This window comes from Prenolepis imparis, unplaced genomic scaffold, assembly GCF_030444845.1.
Source record: "Prenolepis imparis isolate NDT839.2.m4 unplaced genomic scaffold, iyPreImpa1.0 SCAF_2, whole genome shotgun sequence".
Classification (NCBI taxonomy): domain Eukaryota; kingdom Metazoa; phylum Arthropoda; class Insecta; order Hymenoptera; family Formicidae; genus Prenolepis; species Prenolepis imparis.
In genome coordinates, this window is record NW_028141160.1 from 2,426,289 (window position 1) to 2,440,625 (window position 14,337).

General features: G+C 33.9%; 1 protein-coding gene across 2 annotated transcripts in view; it reads right to left on the minus strand.

The window, feature by feature from the left end:
• Nucleotides 1-1,924: 1,924 nt before the first annotated feature.
• The window catches only part of LOC145933221 (epidermal retinol dehydrogenase 2-like), a 74,818-nt gene continuing 62,405 nt past the window's right edge, over nucleotides 1,925-14,337 (minus strand). For both annotated transcript variants that reach the window (XM_083032789.1, XM_083032788.1), the window contains one exon: nucleotides 1,925-4,576. In XM_083032789.1, coding sequence (XP_082888915.1) covers nucleotides 4,372-4,576 — 205 coding nt within the window. In that variant the 3' untranslated portion in view covers nucleotides 1,925-4,371. The remainder of the gene's footprint in view (nucleotides 4,577-14,337) is intronic.

Genomic DNA, 14,337 nt, shown 5'->3' on the forward strand with positions numbered 1-14,337 from the left:
GTATACGGTTTATTATGTATCTCATGTTACAATAAAATACAAAAATTTCACAATATAACGTATATTTTAATTAATCTTTTACATTTACAAATATAAATTATAGCACATTGCATCAAGCTTGATTAACTTTTTCTAATTAAAGTTTGTCTTCAAATCTTGTTGTTTTCAGAGAAAACATGTCGTAAAATAATAGGAAAGTATATAAAAAAGTTTATTTATCATTACTTATTTAGGATTATTACAATAGTTATAAACATTTTTATATCGCTTTATATAGTGATCTATGTGCCGATAAAAATGTTGTTAAAAAAATATTTTTTTTTTTAATATACAGTGAAGGGCAAAGTTCCGGAACGGCAAAATATCTCAGAAAATATTGATTTAGAGCCACGGTTTAAAAAATCTATTAGCTAATGATATCTATTGACCTATTGACCTTGGGATGACCTCGAAAAGCTCGGTCAAGGTCAACATAAAAATCTTAAATAAAAATACCTATTTTTATTACATATTCTTGTAGCTGAAGTCGAGATGTTTCCGAAACATTATAATAAAATTTTTTTTTTTTAAGCACTTTTCGAGTTATAAGACTTGAAAATTATAATACCGCCGACATTAACATTATCCAATTTTTACCCAATTTATTTTTTGACACACACACGCGCGCGCACACACACTCACGCACGCACGCGCGCGCGCGCGCACACACACACACACACACACACACACACAACAGAGAGGGTTTGGAGTCAAAAAATATTACGGAAATGAAGAACCGTAGGATCCTTATTTCTATTATTGTAACACACATACACCCACACGCACCCGCACACATACATACTCCTTCTCCCCTCACATACACACAGACACAAGATGTGTAAATTTGACTGGGCAACCTTTACATGGTACACCTTGGCTACGTTCCACTTAACGACTGCAACCACTGATCTCTACATATAACTGAAGATGACATACCCCAATAACCTAGCTGTAAAACGTGTGATCAATAGAACATTTGAAAGCCATTAAAGTTGTGGGCTGTGTCTACATTTTTGGACGGAAAATTTGAATTACTGGGTATAAAATAGTAAAAAATGTATAGTAATAATAAGAGATGTATAGTAATAATAAAACAGTTATTTTAGTTTAACGTACATGAATTGAGAAAAAGATTAATGTGTTAAAAAATGAAATTAATTATTCAAATATTTACTGTTTATAAAATTTTTAAATTTGTTAAAATATTTATATACATTTATTTAAATATTTATATATATTTTTTTATTATTATATATATTTATTTAAATATTTCAATAAACTGTATTACACATTAAAATTCGCAAATGAAAAGAAACCTACACAAAATTGAGTAATAGTTTCAAATTAATTAAGAAATTTAATATTTAAAAAATATATATGTTAAATAAAAAAAAATTTATAAAAATATGAAACATTTTAATTTAAATAAAAAAAAACATTAATTAAATAATATATTTATTAAATATTAATTTACTAATTTATATGGATTTAACTATATAAACTGGCCCACCGAAAACGTAACAGACATATTTTTTGGCATTTAACTATTTGTTAAAAAAACGCTCGGACAGGTAACTTTGTTTTCAAGGGGGACATATTAATTGGCTATTTTTGTTCACCTAACTTCAACCCCAAAAAAGGGGTTAATTTCACCCTAAAAATTTCACCCTAAAAACATGTCTGTTTCGTTTTCGGTGGGCCTGTATAGACTTACCTATGTTACCCTACTCTGTATAGACGCGATTGATTTTTGGGGGTCGTGGCAATGTTGCCTTTTGATCAGCATCACATGAACAATATTTCTGCAAAGTTTCAGTTAATTTCACCGAAACGCAATTTCCATAAGGAAATGGAGGGGTTCTTTCAAGTCTTATAACTCGAAAAATGCTTAATAAAAAATATTTTATTATAGTGTTTTGGAAACGTCTCAACATCAGCTACAAGAATATCCAATAAAAAATTGCGGAACTTTTGCTCCTTACTGTATAGCCATATTTAATATTAAAAATAAAGTGAGGCTATATAGCTTGAACACTGTTGCTTGTACAAATATACATACATACATTTATACATACAGCATACATACATACATATATTGTATACATATATATTTCTTTAAACTTTTCTCTATTAAGATCTATTTGCTATAAGATTTACATTTGTATACATATTACTAATGTAACATAAACTTTACATATATGTTATTTATGTTTGCACCCTTTTAATACCTTTATCGATGTAATTCAATATAACACGCGATATTATACGTAATCATCACTTAAATCTACACTTTGGAGAACTGAAGCATAAAACCGCGTGCAACATTCATTATATGTACATATATCGTTTGGCATACATTAATACCATTCATTCTTATAATGCAAATATTTTCTGTAATTGAGACGGCAAAAATGAAAAATAATCATCTTTACAAATTCTGTAGAATTGTCAATATTTTTTAAACATTATGCTAGCACATTTCTGCAGTTCTATATGTAGTAGTAAATTATAGATAATTTTGGTCTAATACAACAAAACTTCTATATTTTGAACAGATGAAAACCAAACTTTCTTATTCTTAATGCATCTACTTAGTTTTTTTTAATTACATTAAATTTGTTTGTTTTATTTGTAATTTCTACATTTATATAGATTCTATGCTTTCTCTCTCTCTCTCTCTCTCTCTCTCTCTCTCTCTCTCTCTCTCTCTCTCTCTCTCTCTCTCTCTCCCCCTCCCTCTTTCCAAGGAATATATGTATATTCATCTTATATCAAGTGCAAACAATCTAGCGAGCAAACGAACAGACTTAAATATATATATATATATATATATATATATATATATATATATATAGAATGTAGTATATGTATAAACACATACGTTTTGTGTACTATATTACTATATGAAACTAAAAACAGGAAATATTGACAAGAGGAAACCCAGCCCCAATGACCTTGATCTTGACATATGTTGTCAAGGTCGTGACCCTGAGTAATCTCCAAAAGGTTTTAGCCGTCGCTCGCTGTTTATTAAAAAATTATTAATAAAAAAAGTTGATATTATAAATGTGTGTTTAATTTTATAATTTGAACTTTATCTAAAGCAGGCCCTAGACGGTCAATATTATTACACAATAATATTGTACAATAATATTAAAAACACCCCCTTTTTATACAATGCATTAACAGCAATATTGCAAATATAGACCTTGTTTGCAACTTTATCTAAAGCAGGTCTATATTTGCAATATTGCTGTTAATGCATTGTATAAAGAGGGGATATGTCTTTAATATTATTGTGTAATAATATTGACCGTTTAGGGCCTGCTTTAGATTTCAAGTTCAAATTATAAAATTAAACGTAAAGTTTTTTTGTTAATAACTTTTTGATTAACAACGAGCGACGGCTAAAACCTGTTGGAGGTTACTCAGGGTCATGACCTTGACAACATATGTGAAGGTCAAGGTTATTCGGACTGGGTCCCCTTTTATCAAGATTTACCCTAAAAACATACATAGTTTGATTTATTACTCGCTTTCTCACTTTATGGTGTCATGGTCATATAATCACAAATGTGAAATTGTGACGGAGTAGCACAGGAAAGAATATTAAAATACTGCGATATTAAAAAACCGAACATTTTGTTATATTATTCTTATATTCTTATATCTTATATTTTATATTCTTATATTCTTATATCTAATACTGACGTTACTTACAGGTTCAGTATCACATTTTTTTAACATTATATGTTATTTGTCTATTTTTCTTACTATATTTTAAATATTATATTTTAAAGTGAAAAAATAAAATGTCACGCAATCGCACAAATAATTTTAAGTATATCAATTAATAATTTTGTTGTTAAAATCACATTCAGAATATTATAAAATTACTATATAAAATTTTATAGATGTGATGTAACATTGCTAGGAGGTGCACATATATATATTTACACGTGTTTTCCAATTCTTTAACGCACTAGTAACCTAATGATAAAAATCATTTTAATCTTGTACAAAGCAAAATGTTTTAAGATGAATTTCGATACGATTTTGAAATAATCCGCCGATATAATCGAAATCAATATACATATATGGAAGCTTCCTACATTTGCATTAAATCACTCCATTTCGCAATATTTATTTTTTGACTGCTGAAATATAACTTGTAAGATCAAAATATAGAAAACTAAAAGCCAACACTAATACTTCGCAAAATAGAAGTGCATTTGATAACAAATATCTTAAACATATATTTATATCTTTCATATTTTCATATATTTATATCTTTTTAATATCTTAATATTAAAACCAAAGCGACAAAAAAGTTTAAGGTTTTCTTTCGGAGCTAGAGATACGTCTAGCCAATTCTTGATGAATGGTTCCGCCGTTTTGATCCTTCGATGGCGAAACAATACACGTTTCTTCTGTTATTGCAACTGCAGAGTCACATGATTCGCTATCTACATGGCCCGGTGAAGCGTCTTTGACCAATCCGCGAAGCAGCATAGCGGTGCAAGGCCACGGAAATATCCTGAGTTTTAAATATATAGAATATACAGGGTGTCTGGTAATAATTTTCACACGTTCAGTGTGCAGGTAAAGCGGATTAAACCGAGCAGGAAAATCGTTATTATTCTTCGATCTTCATAGTAAAGATAATAAATTAATTTAAAAAGATTGACCAAACGGCTCGAATATAAGCGTGCGACGAGAAAAAATAGCCCAACATTACACATTACACGTTTGCTAGACGCACAAGATTCTAGTATTACGCGTCATTTGTACAGATGGCGTCATTAATGCCTTCTCATTAGAATCCTATAATAAGAGAGGCACGATCTTGTTCCTACTTGATTGGTTATAGTCGCCATGTCAGGCCCATCGACATATCGCGTAGTCCATAGTATGGACTACGCGATCCCATATAAAAACCTGTCAAAAAGTGTCTGGCAGAATTAAACAAAGAGGGAACGAGGTAGAGGTCAATTGCTCTCTCTTTCTAATGCTCCTATTGGTTGCTTTTGTTACCGCCCAGAAGATATTAGGGATGTATTGACAGACGAGGAACCCCGTTCTTTTATCTGTCAAGACATCGATGAAAGTATCATTTATCGTGAATAATTTATCATTCATTAATTCTAAAAAAAGAAAAAAAATATTTTTGTTCAAAATGGTGTTTACGTGTTTCATCTGCAAAAAAAGATTAGACAAATCACGAGATTTGTCGTTTTATCGGTGAGTAATATTTGTAATTTTGTAATTTTTGTTTACAATTAGGTTATAGATTATGTATTATCCGATGCTTTTGTAAATTTCAAGTTATCCATTTAATCAAATCATAACGTAAGAAATTATTGACCCCGAGGTGTACAAACGCTTTACTACGTTATTAAATAGAAAGAGACAGAGCTTGACCTCTAGCAGTCGCTACCTCTTTTTTTTTGTCGGTCATGTTTTTCGATAGATCGCGTAGTTCATACTATGGCCGGTATTCATAGTCGGTTCTCATATTTAAGATTGTCTTAAGTACAATCTTAAGATGTGATTAACCAATCACAGAGCCGTATTTGCATCTTAAGACTACTTAAGACGGTCTTGAAATAAGAACGGACTATGAGTACCGGCCTATATGTCGATGGTCAGGCCTGTAATGTCCTGTATACATGTAGCACACACATACATATAGTACTGGGCGGAGCATGAAACTGAAACCGTGTTGACACATAGCTAATGACATATATATACGTATAGACGAAGCATTCCTATACTTTTACTGTAGCAGCGAGTGAAGCCGGAAATTGGTAGAATACGACAGAGTGAGATAGTTGTTTTGATACTTTTCTTTCTCACTCTATTTTCTTTCTCTTTCTCACTCTATCTTTTGGCTGTCATGACAGTATACTTGACCACAGTATATACAGTAGCGCAACTCTCCCGATTTTGTGTTGGCCAAAATGGAGTGCGCATGCGCGAACTAAGTAAATCCTTCCTTCTCGCTTACTCTCTTGCTTTTACTTGTCGTTCTCTCTCTAACTCATTGATCATGTAGCACAATAAATATTAACTCAAAATAATATAGAGATACATATTTGATAATATATTTAAAAAAATATATATATATATATAAATAAAAAATAAAAAAATTAATATAATTTTAAAATATGTACAATATATATATATGTATATATATATTACATAAATTTATTTTATAATGGATATACAGATCTATATACATTTATATTATATTGTTATATTTATTTTTTTTATTTTCCTATTTTTTATATTATTAACAACTTATCTCTATGTATTTTTCATTAAAATATATTATTTTAGGTTATTATTTATTGCCACATGTATCAATGAGTTCGAGAGAGAACGAAAAGTAAAAACGAGAGAGTAAGCGAGAGAGAAGTTCAGATGGCGTTACTAGGCAGCTCACTTAGTTCGTGCATGCGCACTCCGTTTTGACCAACATTGACATCAAAGGTGCCGACAGGGAGTTGCGCTACTGTATATACTGTGACTTGACAGCTTTGATAGCTAGAGGGCGGCCATATTCTCTTCTGTACGATAGAGTGGGAAAGAAAAGTGTCAAAACAATTATCTCACTCTGTCGTATTCTACCAATTTCCGGCTTCACTCCACAGATCGAATGCTTCGTCTATATATATATGTCATTGACATAGACATATTAAGGGTGCGTTCGGTTTGGACGCTTACACGCTTAAAGCGCTTTTAAGCGTTATTACTCAATGAGTACGTTTACACGTCACCCTTAATCGGGTTTAATAACATCCGTAGTTCTAGAACTGGTCAATCACAGCCGTTACATTCTTCAGAGGAATGGCTGTGATTGGCCAGTTTTAGAACTACGGATGTTATTAAACCCGATTAAGGGTGACGTGTAAACGTACTCATTCACATCGTTCGCTTTGGAGTTGTAAGCGCTCACAGATCGACTAATGACGTCATCGTGACGTCATAACTTCTGCTCACAAACGCTTATTCTTGCGAGGTAGGGCAGCGTGAGCGTGAACAAGCGTAAGCGCTTACGTTCATTTCGGAACGCATTGTTAGCGCATGGTATCAATGAAATTAGAGGTTTGTTCTTTATTGCTGAACTTTCTGCACTAGTGTACACTAGTGACACCAAAGCGTTCTTTATTGCAGTGCAAGATAGCACTGGTCCGTTCTTTATTGCAGTGCAACCTTTGACTATATAAATATGAACTGCCATTGTCCGTTGGCGTCCTTCGACGTGTGCGGACGTGTTTCATCGCGTTTTTACGCATAAAATATATTTTTTGGAAAGTATCCTCAGATCTGTGATCTGAGAGCAGTTTGAATTATTTAAGTCAATTAATGGTGTATGAGTAATCCCTAAAGCTCAAGCAGCCATAAAAGAAGAAGAAGAAGAAGAAGAAGTATGGACTGCCAGTTACCCCCACTTTTCCTATATGAGACATTCTTTTACAAATCGAACGGATTTTGTAGAAAATATTGGGTCACTTTTTTTATTTGCTTCAAACATTTTTTACGCGTTTCTTATACAAAATAAGCCGACACGTATTTTGGCATTTTTTTTTTTCGTCAATATTTTCGAAAAAACAGACGGTTAAAATTTTGAAAACTCGTCGATTATGCACTTATTTAAATCGCGATAACTCCGCTTCTATTCATCGTATAGAGTTCAATTTAGGCTCATTTTCAAGGTAATAGAATTATCTTCATTTTAATGTCGATTATTATTATATTTGTTGTTAACTTGTAATTATTATAAACAATTAAAGTCATTTTACTACTCGAGGCCATCAGTTTAAAAATGTAAAAAAATACCATCGTATTCCTCGTTTCATTTTCTATAAAAATAAAATTTTTTTAGAATGGTCATTTGAAGCTCCGTGAATTTGGCCCCCCAATTTTGACTTTTTGAGTTTTTTTTTTTTTTAATTGTTTGTAAGTCGTTTGTAGGTGATTGTTAGATTAATTAAAACGTTTGTTAGATTAGCCTCGCGCTGCAAAATAAAAAATAAAATTGACCGTGAAGTTAGCCCCCGGTTTTTTATTTTGATCCTATTTAAGTTTTGCAGAGGCTCAATCGATGCGGAATTGTTTGTTGGTCACGAATATGCTAATTAGAACGTTTGTTAGATCGTCGTTTCTTAAATAAAAGCAAAAAACGATATTTGATAATTTTCTAGGGAAATAACCGTGAAGTTATCCCTCGGCTTTTAATTTCGATTATTTAAGTTTTGCAGAGGTTCAATCGATGCGGAATCGTTTGTTGGTCACGAATATGCTAATTAGAACGTTTGTTAGATCGTCGTTTCTTAAATAAAAGCAAAAAACGATATTTGATAATTTTCTAGTGAAATAACCGTGAAGTTAGCCCTCGGCTTTTAATTTAGATTATTTAAGTTTTGCCGAGGCTCAATCGATGCGGAATCGTTTGTTGGTCAAAAATATGCTAATTAGAACGTTTGTTAGATCGTCGTTTCTTAAATAAAAGCAAAAAACGATATTTCGCGCTAATCGCGCTGGCTGCCGGAGCCATAACGCGTACCGCGTAACCAATCAGAGCCGTAATAGAAAACGCGGAACGACTCTGATTGGTTACGCGGTACGCGTTAGGGTGAAAACCCATGCAGCGGAATAGCAGAACGCGGAACCAGCGGATCGCCAATCACGGAATTATTCCTCATAGAGCTCGACGAAGGGTTCTATCGGAATAACTCGGTGATTGGCGATCCGCTGGTTCCGCGTTCTGCTATTCCGCTGCATGGGTTTTCACCCTTATGGCTCCGGCAGACCATCGCGATTAGCGACACGCGAAATATCGTTTTTTGCTTTTATTTAAGAAACAACGATCTAACAAACGTTCTAATTAGCATATTCGTGACCAACAAACGATTCCGCATCGATTGAGCCTCTGCAAAACTTAAATAATCTAAATTAAAAGCCGAGGGCTAACTTCACGGTTATTTCCCTAGAAAATTATCAAATATCGTTTTTTGCTTTTATTTAAGAAACGACGATCTAACAAACGTTCTAATTAGCATATTCGTGACCAACAAACGATTGCGCATCGATTGAGCCTCTGCAAAACTTAAATAATCGAAATTAAAAGCCGGGGGATAACTTTGCGGATATTTCCCTAGAAAATTATCAAATATCGTTTTTTGCTTTTATTTAAGAAACGACGATCTAACAAACGTTCTAATTAGCATATTCGTGACCAACAAACGATTCCGCATCGATTGAGCCTCTGCAAAACTTAAATAGGATCAAAATAAAAAACCGGGGGCTAACTTCACGGTCAATTTTATTTTTTATTTTGCAGCGCGAGGCTAATCTAACAAACGTTTTAATTAATCTAACAATCACCTACAAACGACTTACAAACGATTTAAAAAAAAAAACTCAAAAAGTCAAAATTGGGGGGCCAAGTTCACGGAGCTGTCATTTGATCCCATTTGTATGGAATAAATTAATTTGTACTGCAGGACGCGCTCCGCGGCGCGCGGCGACGGACGCTTGGTCGTACTGCGCAGCATTCGCGTTTGTGCATGTTCTACCGGAGTCAGTTTCTGGCATCACTGTTCTATACCAGGCACAGTATATTTTTGATTGTTGAATGTAGTAGACGATTTGTGAGGATTTTGTGAGAATTATTGTAATTCAATCTTCAATCGGACTTCAAATCGCGCATGGTTAAATCAGCTACTATGGGAGACAGCGGAGAGCCCATGGGCGCTCCGAAGGTTTGTTGATAGATTATGCCATCAAAGGTGAAAAAAGTTGAGTGAAGAACAAGCCGGATTGCCCCCAAAATTTGGAGAGCAGGGTGATAGGAGACCTTCCTTTTGAACTCCCGATCTACGTACGCTATGTTGATGATATCGCGTTGGCCGTCCCTCCCGGGACGAGCCAGGAGATACTAAGACAGTTTAACGCGTGTCATAATAGATTACAGTTTACTTTGGAAAGGGGGGGCAATAGACTCGATTTTTTGGATGTTACATTCATTCTAAACCGGGGATATGTTGAATTCGACTGGTACCATAAACCAACATTTTCGGGAAGATATCTGAATTATTACTCCTGTCACCCTCTCTGCCACAAGAGAGGCACAATATTTGGCCTAATAGACAGGGCTTTCTGGTTATCACACTCAAGATATCACCAAAAGAACCTCGAATTGGTCATTGGGGTATTATCCATTGCAACTGATTTTTGAAACATTTCACAAAAGGCTTAGGACTTTGTTTGCGAGAAATAAAAATAATAATTCAGGTGACGCTAACAGAACACCTGATACTAATTCGGCCCGCGTTGCATATTTTAATGTCCCATACATACCCAAATTTTCCGAGCAGTTTAGCCATGTGGTCCGTGATCTAGATGTAAAAATGTCCTACACAGGTTTGAATAAGTTACGCTCGTTTATCCGCGTGCATAAAGACACACTGCAGAAAGACTGGCATAATAACGTTGTATACAAAATTTCATGTCAAAATTGTAATGCCTCTTATGTCGGTCAGACCAGCAGACAGTTGAGAACACGCATTAGGGAGCACAGAAATCACATAAAAAGAAACACCGCGCAAAAATCCGTGATCACGGACCACAGGCTGAATAACCACGAATTTGATTGGGATAACGTTGAGATCTTGGATGAGGAACCGTTTCTAAGAAAGAGACTTGTATCAGAGATGCTGTTTATCAGGCGCCAGATAAATGGCCTAAACCGACAAGAAGACACAGAGTGTCTAAGTCAAGCATATATATCTGTTGTGACAAATATGCTACAAATTTCCTGAAAGACTCTTCGTTTAGTTGTTATTGAATTCCTTTATAGAGCCATAAATCAGTTGTAACGTTAATTTCCATACATTGTATGTTTGAGAGAAGGAGATAGAGAAGGGGGGGAAGCGAGAGGAAAGGGGAACAGTGATAGAGGGAAAGAGACGGAGGGGGGAGGGAGAGAGAGGGAGAGAGAGGGAGAGAGAGAGAGTGGAGAGGGAGAGGGATAGGGAGAGGGAGAGAGAGAGAGGGAGAGAAATAAATTCCACACATTGTGTTTGACATGGACTTCGATAACAGGCTATGAGCCATTGTATGGCGCCTTATAAATAGCATCAAACCGAATATCTTCTTCACTCGTGCGTCGGACGCGTCCGCGTACGGTCGTGTGAACGTGCGATGGATGAGTGTGTGAGTAAGAGTGAGCCCCCTGTCGGAAATTCCTCACTATACTCTTCATTAGAGTCCACTTTTGAGTACCTCATGACATATTATTTCACTTTGTCTACTTAGTGGGGTATCGATCGGAGGGCTCACGGCTTTTTGCGCTGCGTGCGTCAGTATGTAGATTCCACATTATAATTTATTGTATTAAAGGACCCCGCACCGGTCATAGGGGGAAAATGTCTTTCTGCGGATTTGGCTAATTTTTGGATATGTTGTAGTTCTCGTCATTCTGAACAAATGTCTCAATGGGCAGAATGATCTAATGAGCCGTTTCCGTGCTACAAGTCCTGAAAGGTCCAGATTTAACATGTAAAAATATAAGTTTTTCGACTGGAAATAAAGAAGGATGGATTTTTCTTCTTCAATTCTTAACTGTACTGATGATAATTATTGTTAAGAGTTGTATAAAGACAACGGATGTTATAAACTATATATATAATATCAAATATATATTCAACTTATACATACACATTATATGTCCACTTTTATAATTGACATACATTATAAATCCACATAGATTGGACTGTACTACATACATCCGTTGTCTTTATACGACTCTAAACAATAATTGTCATCAATACAGTTAAGAATTGAAGAAAAAAATCCATCCTTCCTTATTTCGAGTCGAAAAACTTATACTTTTGCATGTTAAATCTGGACCTTTCAGGGCTTGTAGCACGGAAACGGCTCATTAGATCATTCTGCCCATTGAGACATTTGTTCAGAATGACGAGAACTACAACATATCCAAAAATTAGCCAAATCCGCAGAAAGACATTTTCCCCCTATGACCGGTGCGGGGTCCTTTATTGAAGGTCCAAAGAAAGGACCGAAACGTTTAGATTTAATAAATTTGTTATTCCAACAAGTTTGTTTTTAGTATTTGCGTACCTACATCCTATGCGTGGCTCCATATAGCCTCCTTCTGAATTTATACTGTGTAATATACATATAAAAATCTGTGAGCTAAACACATCGCGTTTAGTTATTTGTGCATTATAACTATAGATTCTTGAAGGAACGGGCAATGTTCTTTTTAGAGCAATCAATTTGACAGCTTTAAGTTTGTGAGAAGGTTAAATTATAAGGTGTCGTCTCCCTGGCGGATTAACTAGATGGACTATAGACAAAAAATAGACATAATCTTAGACTTGTTTTAGATGCGTTCTGGACATCGGAACACGTCCACCAGTCTCATTTTTAGACTTCCTTATCTAGTAATATTTATCTATATACTGTCTAAAAACTGTCTACGTTGCCAAAAATATTGATAAAATAACCCAGTGAAAACAATCTAGTCAAAGTGATGTCAAAGTTTCATTAAATTAATGAAGAGTATGATGTCGAAAAGATACATCAAAATGATGGCAAAAAGAGTGCAGAAGAAAGTATTCCGTGCAAAATTGTTTTAATAGTAATGGGGATAACATAAATATTGATACGGTACTACAATCTAAAGACATGACGGACTGCTGAAAGGTCAGCTGAAAAAGATCAAAGATGTTGACGCCTTTGACTATTAAATATCGAAATCCAAGACCTGTTGCGATATCAATGACCAAGTGGTAAACAGAGGAACTAATCCTTGTGAAGTGAAAGCTTTGCTACAAGTTTGCTACCGTGTTATTTACGTATTTTTATTTTATTCGCTATAAGATGATTATATATTGTTTCATAGAAGGTTGTAAATCGACCAAATATAAACGAAAATATGATGAAAATCATATCAACAAAACATTTTATGTTTTGGATTCTTAAGACACCCACGAGTAGATTTGTATACCATAACTTCGACAACTGAAAAAGTTTTTAACATGTACAAATTACAAAATAAATTAAAATGTAAAAATGTAAATATGCGGATTGTAAGTGATGTTTTTAGAAACTTAAATTTAAATATAATTTTTACAAGTTTCGAAACATATTTTAGAATTAGATATATTAGAAAACCATAAGTATGAATTAATTAAATTAATCATATTAGAATACTTAACTTAGCAGTTAAGTTAAAATACGAAGCTAAAATTCTTTCTCTGAAAATGCACGAAAATTTTGTTAGACATACATATGTACAAAAACCATTTCGTTTAAGGGACAGTAGATTATATGAATAAATATTGTATTTTACGATTTTCATGATTTTATATTTGTTTCCTCTTGTTTTTTATCATTATCTCTTATTTATTCAAATAATAATATTATAATGTATTTTATTTTTATCTTTGACTCAAAGATTTCGTTGAATATAACCTTGATGTGTTTGAAATTCCTGCCTTTTGGTCATGGGGCGGGGCCTAACTCTTGTAATATATCGCAATATATCGAATCAATGTTGGATTCTTTCTTTAGCATTGTCCATATAGGAAAAGTGGAGGTAACTGGCAGTCCATATTTATATAGTCAAAGGTTGACGCTGTGTGTCCCTACTATATGTAAGAATACTGTGATATTACTATATTGAGTTCACTAAGAGAATGTGCATCGATCTGCGCATAGGCGGGCAAAATGGTAGAGCATGGGGTGGTATTTCAGTATCGTTTACATAACTACATGTTCGGGCACGAATATATACTGTTCCGGCGCTCTGATGCTTTGGTGTCATTAGTTGTAGGCACTAACAAGTTACACAAGCAATGGAGGGGGAGACCATGGATGGAGATTTGCTTGAAACGAATAAGTTTTCGTCCGAACATGTTCTTTCAATGAACTCAGTATAAACTGCTAACTCCTTTATATACTGTACCGAAAAATTGAGTCTAAAAAGTATGTATTACATATGAGAAATAAGCATCTGCGCATGCACAATTTAAGTAGAAAAGAAGAGTATATGTATGTATATGTATATGCATGTGTGTACATATACATGTATATTGCTTGAAATTCAATCAGAATGTCACTTTGACTATATAAATATGGTGAACAGAGGAACTAATCCTTGTGAAGTGAAAGCTTTGCTACAAGTTTGCTACTTGGTTTCCTCTTGTTTTTTATCATTATCTTTTATTTATTTAAATAATAATATTATAATGTATTTTATTTTTA